Source organism: Pyrus communis, chromosome 6, assembly GCF_041283825.1.
Source record: "Pyrus communis isolate YQ-2024b chromosome 6, ASM4128382v1, whole genome shotgun sequence".
Classification (NCBI taxonomy): Eukaryota; Viridiplantae; Streptophyta; class Magnoliopsida; order Rosales; family Rosaceae; genus Pyrus; species Pyrus communis.
In genome coordinates, this window is record NC_142570.1 from 4,615,807 (window position 1) to 4,630,816 (window position 15,010).

Consider the following 15,010-nt stretch of genomic DNA (forward strand, 5'->3'; position numbering starts at 1 on the left):
GACGGAAATCCTCCCATCAGTTATGAAAGCAGCAAACACAAACCTCGCCCGCAAAATCTCACAACTCGCAGTGAGATTGACGGCTTATCCGAACTCTCCGACTCTTGTTCCTCCAAACCTGACAATTCCAGGCAGATCACTCTCTCTGATGGTTCCGAAATTCGGGAACGGGATAGCTCCAACCGCCAAGAGAACAGCAATGAGCACTAGGAGCAGTAGCAGAACCCCTCTAATGGCAATGGGATTCAGTACTGCTGAATCTACCCTCCAACTCTCCTCGGGCGACCCCTGCCTTGATATCTTTTTCAACATCGTCGAACCGGCTGACTATGACAACTACGGGTACTACGAGTTTGCAACCGCATCGATCAAAAGTTATCCACCAGCCTTAAAGGCGGAGGTGGAGGCCTCCTGTGACTATCTCAAGCAACTGCTGCCGCTGGCATGGTCCGACGATCCCCTAACCACCCTCAAGCTCATATGTCATCTGAATGACTATAGGAATGGAAAATCATATGAACAAGCGTTCTACAGGGCGGCGGTTTGGCTCCACCAGAACCACCCAAAGACCCTATTGTGCAACATTGCGCCTATTGCCTCCTCTTTTGGGAGTATGGGTTTGTATAGCCTTGTAGAACTTCTGCACCGCCTCCTACAAGGCCGAGACGGTAGATGGGGGACACTGGAGCCCCTCGAGAAACTGACCAAGAAGGCTGTAGAGATGTACGAGGGTGATCCGGATTATAAGTTGTTACATGACCGTGTAACCGATGTTTTTGTGGAGTGCTTGGAGTCAGATATTCAAAAATTGAAGGGACAATTCAAGCATGATTACCTTAAATATTATGTGAGCAACGACAGCGATGGCGATGATGATGGTGACGATGATCAGAAGTATGCCGAGGTAACCACTGCTGCAGACTGTTTCCTTACCGGAAACCATTATGAATCCCACGCTGCCCGGGCCACTTTGCTGTGGGAAAGCATTGCGCGGAAGGTTTTCCCTCCAGCATCATACGCGGAGGAATACAAGGAAAACTACGAGAGCAGAGTTGTAGACCGGCTGAGGAAAGAGGTTTTGGCTCCCTTATACAGGTACACCTGTAGCGGCTACAACGGCCGGAATAGCTGGAAGTTTAGGGAGGAGAAAGGGGATGATAATCTGATTGGACAAGTTTCCTTCAACGATATTTGGGACAAAGAAAAAGGTTGGAAAGTTGACCGGCAGAACCATGTCATGGAAGCATCCATCTCCGGCAAAGATTATCGAAGTCTCGTCATCGTGGACTGATCGATCCATCACCGTCGTATTCAACATCTAGTTGCATGTCATTTTCTAGATTATCTGTTTCTTTTCACCCTTTGCGGTTAACGTGATATAATTAAGGATCGCAGATATGTTTTGAATTAATGGATTTCTGTTTTCTTTGCAATGATTTTCTGCTTTACGCGCTTAACCTCGTAGTCCTCGATCCTTCGGTATCAAGGAATGGATTGGCATGTACTTCATCTCGTACGCACTTAAGCACTGCAGATGCATTCCCGTAGAATGATGCTTGTTAATAGTTCAAAGTTGGTCCTATGCAAAAATGATGTTTGTTAATAGCCTCGTAGATTCGGGTGTGACAAAGTTTATGACGCAAAACAGGCTTCATAATTCAAGTATCTTGAAGCAAAAAACGCGTCGATTGACAAAAAAAAAACATCATAGGTCAAGTACCATGACGCGTTTTTGCGTCATTTTAGAGCATGTTATCGTGGTGGGAGTTATATTGAAAGCAAGAAGTGATGAAGGGTTGATCATTTGTTCCTGCTTCACGTCTTAGACTTTCAGGTTGGAGGGGATTTCGCACTTTCTACAGAACAAGATGTTTCAGCTGGTATTACTGGGGTAATATACGATGCTCTAAACTAAAACATAATTCAGATTTATCGTCTAACCAGCGATCTAATGGGTGCTCAAACATCCATCAGTTACTTTCATAATTAAAGTTGTAATATGCTCTGGCATTCACTTTGCAGATAGATCCAAAAGCACAATGCCTGATGGTATGACTATAAGTAGCATACCTGATTCTAAGTTTCCCCGAGTTTGCAATCAACAGCTGTATGGATACGAGCAACAAAGAAATGTTAATGAACTGGTACACATAGCCCAGATGAAATCGCAGTACCTTACATCTAATTTCTCCAGGTTGCAGTTCTCCCAAGGTGAGTATTTCTGGAAGTTTAACTTCAACTGTAATTTTGCCGGCCTGCAAACAGCATAACATTGGCTTAACCAGAAGGCTAAAATAAATAGAACAGCGAGAAAACAGACAGGTAGCTCATAAAAGATAAGTGAATACTGCATGGAAACCCTGAAAAGGAGTTGGAACTGATGCTAAAGAGTGAGAAAATGTTCGCATATAAGAAAGTCGATAATTCAAGTTCTAACAATATCTTAGAGGCTAAAGCTGTACTGTTGTACCATAGACAAAGAACCATAAAATATTCATAAACGGAATCTAAATTGATTACAGAAGCATTTTTACCAAGGCCATCATCCCCATCCCCAACATCAACATTTCTGTAATGTTGATCATTTGGATCTCCATATCCCACCATTTCCATGAAACTCTATGTATGGGCAATACGCCTTTGCCTCTACTGCCATCAACATCTTGTACATAATATATATATATATATATATATATATATATATATATATATATATAATCAGTCCCCCCTAAGAGTGAATCCAATACAAAAATTCCACTGCCAACCCTTCACCAACACGTAAATTCTGATTTGAAAACTCTCCTCCAGGAAACATCTTATCACGTGCGTATCGTGTAACCCAAATATCATGTTTCAGAAATCTGCCCTTCGCAAAAACTTGGCCTCAGAACCCATGACAAATGAATTACCATTGGTCTAGTAACCCAGTCTTCACTTTTGCTAGCAGAAGCCTACACTCAAAATTTAGACAAGTACTGGACCACGTCCATCAGCATCAGATTTATCTGTTAGCTGAGACAACTCCAAACACTCCTTGCCGTGTGATGACAAATTCACACGATGCTTGGGGCAAATGAGGCGCAAAAAGAATATCAAGTCGCCTCTTTGTTTGCCTACAAAGACCATCCTCCAGCTCATTACTATTCCCTTCGGCAACAACCACCTCATTTCTCGACAAGAAGACCCTCGAATTCACGCAATTTGCCCAAGCAAGTCCCAAAGCAGGGCAAACGCGTCTTCCAGACGAGTGCAATGACCCAAAGTTGCCCACTTTGACTCCATTTACCCCATCACTTTCCCCCATAAAATCAACCACCTGGTTCGTCACCACCACCGCCACCCGGAACCTATTCGCTAATGACTTCAACTTCCCGGAAATCTTGAAAAACAGCGACGACCTCCGCTTAAGATCCAAGGGGGTGTTGTTAAATTCAGTTCGGAACAGCGCCGCGATGGAATCAATCACAATTAGCCTGACAGGCAACCGGGTTTTCGCGCTTTCAATGAAAGACTCTATCTTTGGCATTATATCAAGCATCTGGTATGCGTCGTGCACACTATCAACATACACATCTTCACAGGGGTTAATGGCTACGAGGTGTGGGCGTGAGGAGCGAAATGCTTGGGAGAGTTGGTGGAGGCGGCGAAAGGGGAAGGGGAACTCGGTGTGGAGGTAAAGGGAGGAGGCGGAGAGGCCGCCGTGGGAGGGCGGGAGCTGAGCGGAGAGGGCGAGTTGGAGGCAAAATTGAGTCTTGCCGCAACTGCTTTCAGCTACGAGCTCGGTTATTGAACAGCAGGGGACGCCACCACCGAGGCAGCGGTCGAGGACTGGGCAGCCCAGCGTTAATTTATCGGCGATGGGAGGACGGGTTAAGAGATTTTCTGGTGTCATTGGAATTTCGGTAGATTCAAATTTTTGTCACGCCCTTGGTAGTCCGTGGCAGCTTAAATGTGGGGCGGGAAATTGAAATGTGGGAATGAAAATGACATCTCTTCTGGTCTTTTAGTTGGTTTAAAACTTAATTAAAGTAATGATCCTTCAATAGCAATAGACTTTCCATCACAACTCATTTTGACAAAGTTGTAGCGAAATTGACAAAATAATCATAGTTGCACGTTTTGACGAGTTAAAAGATCAATGGTCACGACTTCATTTTGACAAAAGTTGTAGCAGAATTGACAAAATGATCATAGTTGCACGTTTTGACGAGTTAAATAGTCATGACTTTTTTGTTGAAGGAACATTGCTCCAATTAGGTTAAGAGATCAATAGTCATGACTTTTTGACGAGTTAAGAGATCAATAATCATGAGTGGGATAGAGCAATACTCTCTCTCACTCTCTCTCTCTCTCTCTCTCTAACACAAGTTCAAATTCTCATCCCCTTAGTTTAGACTAAATCAGAATTTAGAATATAGCTCGAACCAAAACTCCCATCCAAAAGTAAGTTTGTACTCAACCTATACCCTTGTAAGATATGTTAATGTGATTGAAATACTGGACCAATCTTTCAAAATCCGGACATGAAGCACATATGAAAACCATAAACGAATTACAAATGGAATGTATTTCGTAATCGTTTATGTGCTTTACGAACAACAGAAACCGCTAAGACTTAAAACCCGCGTAGCTCGATCATACTAAAAAATTTAAAGAAAAACAATGAATTTGAAACAAGGTAATCAAAGAAAGCATGTGTTTTTCAGAGCTTTGCTAGCAACCCGTTCTGAATCGGCTTGGCTACTCCATTGTCTTTGACATCATTTTCTTTGGCTTCCAATTCACATGCACTTGGTGGAACATCCACGGCTGGAGAGGCGTTGAAGAATCCGTGAGGCTGCAACCGCAATAATCAACCAAAAATGCGGGATCAGAAACCAGACAATAAAATGACAAACTGCTCTAGCATAAAAAAGATTTATCGCGTGAATACCATGAGCATAAATCCAATGCGCTCCACTGGCATGACAGGCCAATCTTCTAGCCGAGGTATGTGAGTGATTCCGAATACATACCTGCAATCATCATCGCGGTTACTTCCACCAGCTTAAAACAGTTATGTGTACATACAACGTACAAAGGCAAAAGTAAGATATGGACATGATAAACTAAGAGAGGGAAACCAACCAAAGAACTATATCAGTTTCTTCCAGAGATCGATTTTTCTTAACCCATGTGGCTAATCCTTCACCAGCACGCGGATTTTGATTTGGAAACTCTCCTCCAGGAAACATCTCATCACGCGAATATGGTGTAACCCATAGATTATGTTTCAGGAAAGCTGCTCTTCGCAAAAACTTGGCCTCAGGACTAGCTAATGGCAAACAGTTTGAACCTGGAACAAGCTTGTAGCCTGTTAACTGTCCGGTCCTATTTACAGTTCGCGTGTTCTGTACCTGGACCATGACAAAATTTCAAATCAGCATGAGCAAGATTGGACACAAGAATCGCACCTGAGAATCTTAAACAACAGAAGGAAATCATTGAGCAGGACAAGCTGCAAAATCATGGTAACAATGCCTTACAATCCAGTGGCGAGCCGTCAAAGGATTACAGTCACGCATAGCCTCCGATTCAGTCCTGAGAAGTGTCTCCTCAGCATAAAATGCATTGCTGTGGACGTTATTCTCTCCAGGTTTCTCAACCTTAACATTCATCTCCACAACCTACAATAAATAATTACAGAAGAAAAACTGATTTTAAGACTTATACAGTTGTTTTGACAAGCAATGATAAAGTCACAATTTAATCACTACTGCAGGTAATAATAAGTAAATTCTTATGAAGTAATAAACCTATGAAACTTCTATTTTGTAAAATGGATTTAAGGATAAATAAACCATTATTAAATGTGCTTGAGTAGTTTTAGAGATAAACCATTCAATAAGAGCAGGGGGGTGATCATATTTTCCTGCTTCACATTTTAGACTCAGGTTTGGAGGTGGATTTTACAGTTTCGATAGAATAAGATGTTTCACGAAGTTTTAAACTCAAACATAATTTCACAATTATATTCTAATTAGTATGTTGTGGTGTAGGTGTGGCCCTCAGACATCCATGGACTACTCTTATAATCAGTGTTGTAATATGCTTTTGCATAAACTTTGTGAATAGTTCATCATGGAAGCCAAGCTTCCTACATAATATAACCCAAAAGAAAAAATTCTCAAAGCCGAAAGCACAATGCTAGATTGTAAGACTTTTAGTAGCTGCATACCTGATTGTAAGTTTCTCCAGGCTTGCAATCAACAGCCATATCCATACGAGCAACAAAAAAGTGTTGATGAACTGGTGCATATAGCCCAGGTGCAATCACAGTACCATACTTTCTAACCTCTCCAGGTTGAAGTGCTCCCAAGCTGAGAATTCCCGTAAGTTTAACTTCAGCTTCAATTTTACCATCCTGAAAACAGCACGATATTGATTTCACTGTTAGGCAGGTAGCTCGTACAACATGAAAACCCTCAAAAAGAGCTGGAACTAATGCTTAGAGAGAAAATGTTTGTATTATACTGGGCAAGTTAACAATTAAACTCAAAAGAACATGCACTACACTTGGTCTAAGAAAAGGTGAGAAAGTTATGTGGAACTTGCCTGATAAAAGTGCCAGAAGAACCCGTACTCATAATTAGCCACGGTACATATAAATGACACTGTTAGCCTTCTTGACCTGCGCACTTCTGCCAAGCCTGTTCTCCAGTCCTGATGCTTCCACAGAATTCCATGATCTTCTTCGTGCAAACATACACAATTTTCGATAGTTTCAACACCTCCAGTGAAGTTCGTAAAATGTGCATCAAAGTATTTGATTAAGCCCAAACAATCACACCCCTGTCATGGTAGTTTAATTCAACCCAGTATGGATAAAATAAAGAGAAAACACAGAATACCAAGAAAACATTCATATACCAAAACTGATCCAAGAATTAGTCCTCAAACCTTCTTTAGAGAATGTGCATTTTTACCAAGGCCATCTTCCCCAGCATCAAAAGCATTTTTTCTATAATGTGGATCATTTGGATCTCCATATGGCACCACCATTTCCACAAAACTCAACCTATGGGCTACAGGCCTTCGCCCTCTATTGCCGTCAACATAGGCCACAGAATATATAACCAGTCCCTCCCTGGGAGTGAATCCAATACGAAAATTCCACTGCCAACCAGAATGTTAGTTGATTTACCAACTTTTAATAAAGAAAAAATATTACTTATGAAACCAATTTGGAAATTACCTTCTGCCACTCCACAAAGTACCCATTAACACGGAAGCTTGGACCTTCAGGCTGAATAATTTGTAAAGGTTTTATATCACTTCGATCAACACCGCCTCTTGTTTCTCCAGGAGTATAGTTCCTCAACGGATCGGCTGGAGGTAGGGGAACAAGCTTACGGTCTTCAAACTTTATCACCACCATGTTTTGCATATCAACAAGTATATAGATGCCCTCAACTGGGCGTGCATAACCATTTTCCATAGGGCAGTCACTCTCAGTTCTACAGAATATCAGTGGTTTAGCAAGCCTTTGGCTAGGAGAATCAGCCTCACTATGATAGCCAACACACCTGCAGCATAAACACCAATATGTAAGTAGAAGGTCATTGATTAACCTGCCGAAATTCCACATGTACAGGAGCACTAAATGTAAATTGCATACCAGGCATCAACCATCACGAGGTCCATGTCTTCAATACCTCTCTTCTTCATAGCCTCTCTAAATGGAGGAAAGTCTTTCACAACAGCTTCACATTCTGCATATTCTACAGCATCCTGAAGTTCCGGAAAATTAAAAGTTAAGAACTTATAGAAACCTCAAACTTCAGACAGCTATGGAACAACTAAAGCTTATCATATTCATATATCACAAGTCCTTTAGCAAATGCCAGTTCAAATAGTGCACTATCACAGGTACAAAAATCGATATCTATTCTATCATTCATGGTGTTTTCTTCAGCTAAAAGTCCAAAACATCAAATTAATCTTTCATGAACATAAAAAAAACAGACCATATAAGGGTACAAACAAGTTTAAATGTCAAAAGGAAACACACAAAAGAAAAGTACCATGGGAGGCTGAACATCTGGAACAACTTCTGATGATACTACTTTTCCTCTGTGATGTCCACCTCGAGTAGCTGCATGTACTTCTGATAGCTCAACAATCCACGTGCTTGTCTTGTTTGACTTCTTATTGTAAACAACAAGTCTAGCTCGCCGAGGGGGAAGCTTGGTTGGGATTATAGGTCCACCTTTGGTTCTGGGAAGTAATGATGGCTGGAAAGGTGGGAAGAAGTATGCATCTGCTAATGCAACAACGTGTTTATCTGGTTCCAGTAGAACCACTTCAACAAAACGCATACTATCTCTAACCTGGAATGCGGAAAGTGCTATTTAGTCAACCATTTCACCAAATAAGAATTCCATTTGTTGAAGAAGAATTCAATGGTGAAACAAACAAACCTCAGGTGTCGCTCCAGCTGCCCTGACGGTTGCCACTGCGACAGAGATTTCAGCAGCAGATAAAGGGTCCAATGGATGCCTTGTTTGAGGCCTAAGCATGATTGGGATGCCTACATGATATTAGTTGACCAACCAAGTTAAACAGAAAATTTCAGTATCGAAATCACTTGAAACAAACCATGAAAATGAGACAGCATAAAGTTAATTAGTTCAAGACAAATGCGAAAGTCTTCAGCTTTTTACATTCGAAATTCTCCGAGGTTATTCCTATTTGTAAACGTACAAGAAAAATTCACTCTTTAGTAAATGAAGGACTTATCGAAAATTAAACAAAAATGCAAAAGAACCCTACATTTTATGCAAACACAAATCAAGAATTCAAGAAATTTCAAATTTTCACATCTCATCGACCATACATTACTCAAAGAATCAATATTTACAACATATATATACACACAATAAATAAATAAAATTGGGAAATGTGAATAGACCTGCAGTGGTGGCATTGGTGGAAGGTTTGGGAAACAAGGCCGCCATGGCGATATTCTTGGGGCGCTGATCATCGCGCCGATCCTCGGCGCCAGCGACGCTGCTCCAATCTTGAACACCGGAGGCCGAGACGACGGCGCTGGAAGAAGTCTTCGCCGCCGGCGCCGCCTCGCGCGGAACGAGAGCCGCCGAATCGGGGCGGAAGCAACAGGAAGGCGTCGTTTTTTTCGAAGCTGAGGCCATTGCAAGGGGTTCGCGAGCTCACCAATTCCAGCAAAGTAGGTCTCTATAAAATCTACTGACATGCAGCGCGTGCTGAAATGCTCGCCGCCACTCTCTCTCCCCTCCCCGTAACTAACCACCGCGACAAAAGCCGAGAAAGTCGGGGGAAAATGATCGCACGGTTGCTGAGAAATCACTAAGATATTTTCTCGACGGTTGCTGAAATCTAGGATTACAAATGCGGCGGGCGTTTAACTGAATCTTTGAGAGGGGGCGAGTCCGTGAGACAGGAAGCGACAGAGGAAGTGATCTGAGGCGAAAGAGAGAGCCAGGAGAGAGAGGCAGAGGAAGTGTCCTATTTATAGGACGCCGCTTCCATTTTTCTTTTTTCTTTTTATGAAATTCAACTTTATTTATATATTTTTACTTGGCTTTCAGCTTGTGGTAGTTTTCTTCACTTAGTTACGTTTCAACTAGTGGTAGCTGTTTCCAATTAGTTAGCGAGAGTGAAATGTATTTACGACGACCTATTTCCTATTTGTTGAGAATAATTCACTCATTAAGATGTCACTTTAACGATATTTTAGGTCAATTACACATTACTATGTTAAAATTTTAAATGATATAATCTGGTTTGATTGATGGGGTGGATCCAGAGAGGATTCCTTTCCGTAACTTTTTATCCTGCTTGTCACTTGTGGTTAGTCTCATTGTGGTAATCATAACTTTACAATAATTGTTAATCGTTCTCTCCGATTATAATTTGCAACTTGAGAAAATATAATTTAAAAATTACCCGTATTAAAAAAAAGGTGAGAGTTTCAAATTATTATATTAATATCGAACAAAGGAATAGGTAGAAATTTAACATGTTATTATATATTAAGATATTAGATAACATACTAAAATATATATAAATTTGAATACAGCGAAAAAGTATGTTTGTAAATGCATGCAAACAAGAAAAAACACTTGCCATTTGTTGGTTATTAAGGACATCAAGAAAGGTCGAAACATGATTTTCAAATTAAATTCCGAATTAGCAAATTTTGCAATTGTTTTTCTTTTCTTTTTTTTTCTTCATTATTTCACTTTCTTTATATGGATAAAGAGTAAACGTGAGTAGTGGGCTAAAGTGAGAGATTTGGAGTTTTCACCTTTTCCTATGTAAAGCGAGGGGACATGGGGTCGTTAGCTAATGGCACTTATCAGAAGGACCAATAAGATAAGTGGGCGGTGGGGGTGATAGGACGATCTGCTGTTAATTGACAATTGGACATTCAATTGAGGTCAACAATCATATTTTGATATTTTGCATGATAAGGCCATAAGATTAGCATCTTTTGGTATAAGACCCCTCTCCTTTTGGAATATATCCTATCTGACCCCCTACCTTTCACAAATCCTTTTTTTTGGATTGTTGTTATTGACACCTACAATTGTACTTACCACCCAAAGTTAAAAAAAAAAAAAAAACAATATTTTTATTGTTAATTATTTACTATATATCACTCAGGTTGAATCTTCATACCCATAGGTTCATAAAACAAGGAACAAGAGATTAATTAGAATTATAGAATAAACTTCATATAAGTTCAATTTTGTGAGTTATTTTTTTGTTTACTCCACTTTGTTGGGTTAGGTCCATTCACGGATTATCAATATCAACTTTTTTTTAAATTATCTTTTCAGTAAATTGTGATAAATATCTTTTTATTAAATTGTGATAGATATCACCTTTATTTATCGGTTTATCTTTTACTCAATTTAGGATCAATATAAGAATTAAATATTATTTCTCATTTTTTTTTCCTCCTAATTTACATCTCAATTGTTTGTTTTGCCCCATCACATGTTAACTGTGTTGACTAATCTATGTTGTAAGTACTATATAAATCAGCATATATACTAATATGGATTTATAAATGCATGGAAGATGAAATTTATTTGAACTATTTTCATGGATTATAGGAAGATTAATTTTTATTTATTTTCATAGATACTTCCATCACATGTTAAATGTATTTTAACGACCTATGGATATAGCATATAAATTTTCTTTTAACTATTATTTATGAAAGTAGTTAGATTTTCATATTTAGATATTCAAATTAAAATTTTCTATAAAGATGCATAAATCAAGATATTTAATTAAAGTTGGAAAATAAGAGCAAGTGGCCCTCTACCACAATGGTGGAGAGGAGTGTTGCCCTTGCACCACTGTGTGGTTTGAACCCCGTCGATTCCCTAATCTAACATCTAATCTAACAAATCTATCATTAGGAAGCCGACGGAGTTCGAACCCACGTTGTGATGCAAGACAACATTCCTACCCACCCACAGGGCCACTTGCCAACAACTCAAATTTTTGGACCTCATGAAAAAACTATTATATAATACCACAATAAGCAATAAAGTGGCTTTCATGAAGGAATCATTTTATTCATGAAGGAATCATTTTAGGTATTTCAGACTTAGAAAGCACAATGTATTTCGTATTGAAAATATGAATACCACATTCGAAAAATAATGAACTTTGCATGTGATCTCATATGATTTTATAATGAAATTTTAATTTTTTCATGGTAATAGAGTAAGTTGCCTCATCTGTGAAACCTAACTGCTACACGTACTCTATGTTACTCCATTTGTATTGTCTACGTGTCTTCCCTCACTTCAAAAAATTTAGGTACATCCAAGTTATGCTCTAGAAAAATTCGAACTTTCGGGTTTTCAAATTTCAAATGCCGGGTTGATTATTGTGTGTCCAAAGTTGAAAATTATCACATCAAAATTCGATCACAGGAAGAAATTCATCCAACATGGACCCCAAATTTTGATGATATGCAGCTTAAATTGTGTTAATTACTTAAAACATTGTCATGACTCACGGGAAAGGCAAACCTAAACTCGTGACTTATCCGGCGCACGTGCTTCATGTGTTGCACGTGCTTCATCGTCTATCCTTCTAGGAGCTTGATTTTACCTATTTTTTGGTTTGTATACAAAGGATCTTAACAAGATAATCTAAACTAATATTGTAGCCTCTTTTTCGGGGAAAAAAAACAACCAAGAGAGAAAGATAAGGTGGCCCTAGATTTTATTTTATTTCCAATTTGAAAAATGAATTCAAATAATCAAAGTTTTTATGGAATCTATTTATACAAATAATATTGAGAAAAATAGGATTTAAATGCATGCTATTGTAAAGGTGGACGAATTTGTAGTTAAGTTGTTAAGAACATTTAGTTATGCATCCAAAGTTATGAGACAATGAGTTCGATCGCATCATACGTACAAACTAAATAAAGCCGAATGAAATACAACTAATTGAGAAAAGCAAACCAAATATATAATCAAATGGAAAATATACTATATCATTAATACGTACAAAATTGACTTATAATAAGGAGATGGTACAATACGGTCTCTCAAATGTGCTTTTGGTAACATTTAAATAAAAAATTTGCCACATAATTTTTGCTTAGGTATGTACGAATGAATGAATGAGGGCAAGTATTAGTAGGGGTGGTTCGGTATGGGATCCCATACCGAAACCCTTGTCCCGATTCCCAAACCGAAATTTTTGGGAATCCCAAATTCAATACCAATCCCAAACCAAATTTTCGGGAATCCCAATTTTCGGGAATCCCGAAATAATTTCGGGATTTCGGGACAAATCGGGAATCCCGAAATGTTTTTGGGCTTTTGGACTAAAATTTGACATATTATGTTTTTGGGCTAAAATTAAGTTTCAATCTACCCACTACCCATTTGTGCACAAAGTTTTTGGGCTAATGCCATCTCACCCCACATTCCAACTTTGATTCCTCCTCCACATAGTTGTAATTAAATGAAAATTTTGGCGGCGCCCATGTCTGAAAGAACAACTATATTGTGTACTCGAAAACAAAAGAAAAAAATTTGAGCTCAACTAATTGCATGCCCTGTACCCACCTTGTCCGTGTATATATATACAATATATGTATACTGATATGTTCATGCATGCATAATGGTCTTTACTCCTTTGTTTCCTTGATTTGCCTAGGTATGCAGGAAACTAATATCCACATATTAATCACACTAGTGGCTAGGTATGCAGGAAACTAATATCCAAAGATTAATCACACTAGTGGCTAGGTATGCAGGAAACTAATATCCAAAAATTAATCACATTAGTTGAGATAACTGGAATATAGAAACAAACAAATTGAACAAACAAACATTAGTTATTTAGTTGAGACAAAGATTAATCACACTAGTGGCTACCAATACCATTAATTAAAAAATAATTCTCTTATAATTAAAAAATAATATATATATATATATATATATAATATTTATTTCTATTCGGTATGGGAATACCGAAAAAATGGAGATGTAATCCCGAATCCCATACCGAAAATTTCGGTTTGGTTCGGGATGACATACCGAAATTTTCGGGAATTTTGGTTTGGGATTTTTTTGGTTTGGGATCGGGATTTTTTCGGTTTGGTTTGGGATTTTTGGGATTTTTTTCCAGCCCTAAGTATTAGCGCGATGAAAATGTTGCTCCTTTATAATCAAAAGATCACGGGTTCGAGTTTTAGAAATAATTTTTATGCAAAATAAGAATAAGATTGCGTGAAATAAACGTTCCTCCCCAACTCTTGTAAGGCGAAAAACTTTATTAGCTTGAAGTCGGCCATTTTTATATGCAAATGAATAAATGAATGGTGAGGGATAGCCGTCCATTTTCTTGTTTTGTATAAGTGCTTCCCCTTTAGGCTGTACATCTTGGTACGTACAAGGAGTGAAGAAGGACATGATTCATGAGATGATAATGTGGTTTGAAGTTGATTAGGGGGAGGGCCCAAGTCCCACTCTGGAGGGATGGGACTCATCCTTATTTTACTAATTATTCTTGTCCCTCATGTTTTTTATTTTCATTTCTTTTCAGCCAATAATGTTTGTACTCTATTTGATTCTTTGACCTAATAAAGCGAAATAATTCATTCATTTCATGATTTTCATCCATGCATGGGGAAAATGGAGAGTAGAGTACGATCTACGATCTATCTTGGAATCCAACAAGCTAGTTATATTTTTTTGGTCAACAATCTAACAAGCTAGTTAAAGTTCTCTAGGGTTTAGCAAAGTAGACTCAAGGACAAGATCCTGAACATAAAACAATGTGGATGAAATTTCATCGAGGCTGACAGTAAGGAATTAATTAGTTAATTTCAAAGGAAAATTAATGAAAAGGGTTTGAAAATTTTGAGTTTTAATGATAAGGACAAAATAAAGGGTAAAGTGAATAGTACCAGGATTGACTTTTTAGTGTAAAAATATGGTTTTTCGTTAAAGTGAATAGTACCGTGTGTTTTTCGTTAAAACTCCCTAATTTCAAACACTGCACGTGATTAATTTACCACAAAAAAAAAAAAAGTTTAAGGGGTCAATTTCAACCACTGTTCTAAAAATCATCGCCTAGCGCCATTTAGGCGCTAGGCAGCTGGTCATCGTTCTAATTAATCCATAAGCATTTCAAAACCAAGAAATGACGCCTAGACCTTCTTAGGCGTCCGCCTAGCCCTGCCTAAAGCCACTAGGCACTCACCTAGGTCGCGATTCTCACTTATGCAGAAAAATCGATAATTTTCGTTTTACATTTTATTTTTTCAATAAAATGTAAGAGACTTGTTGAACCCTCATTTTGTTTCCCATATTTTCAATCTTTTTAAATACTTTATAATTTATATATCATTTTATTTTACAATTTATATATCCCAATATAATTACGTATTTTATAAAATATAAATAGGCATTTATTTATATAATATATAATAAATTTACTTGAA

General features: G+C 38.4%; 2 protein-coding genes across 2 annotated transcripts; both read right to left on the reverse strand.

The window, feature by feature from the left end:
• Positions 1–1,907: 1,907 nt before the first annotated feature.
• Positions 1,908–3,965, reverse strand: XRCC3 (homolog of X-ray repair cross complementing 3 (XRCC3)). The gene is made up of 2 exons (XM_068448758.2): positions 2,535–3,965; positions 1,908–2,255 (listed from the first exon to the last, which is right to left on the reverse strand). The coding sequence occupies exon 1, from the start codon at positions 3,890–3,892 to the stop codon at positions 3,002–3,004; it is 891 nt and encodes a 296-aa protein (XP_068304859.1). The 5' UTR covers positions 3,893–3,965; the 3' UTR covers positions 1,908–2,255; positions 2,535–3,001.
• A 483-nt stretch (positions 3,966–4,448) lies between these two features.
• Positions 4,449–9,558, reverse strand: LOC137711111 (spermidine copper dependent amine oxidase 1). The gene is made up of 12 exons (XM_068450318.2): positions 8,951–9,558; positions 8,460–8,569; positions 8,064–8,369; positions 7,658–7,770; positions 7,235–7,565; positions 6,940–7,155; positions 6,595–6,831; positions 6,218–6,403; positions 5,526–5,666; positions 5,128–5,396; positions 4,934–5,015; positions 4,449–4,837 (listed from the first exon to the last, which is right to left on the reverse strand). The coding sequence occupies exons 1-12, from the start codon at positions 9,189–9,191 to the stop codon at positions 4,703–4,705; spliced, it is 2,367 nt and encodes a 788-aa protein (XP_068306419.2). The 5' UTR covers positions 9,192–9,558; the 3' UTR covers positions 4,449–4,702.
• Positions 9,559–15,010: the final 5,452 nt, after the last annotated feature.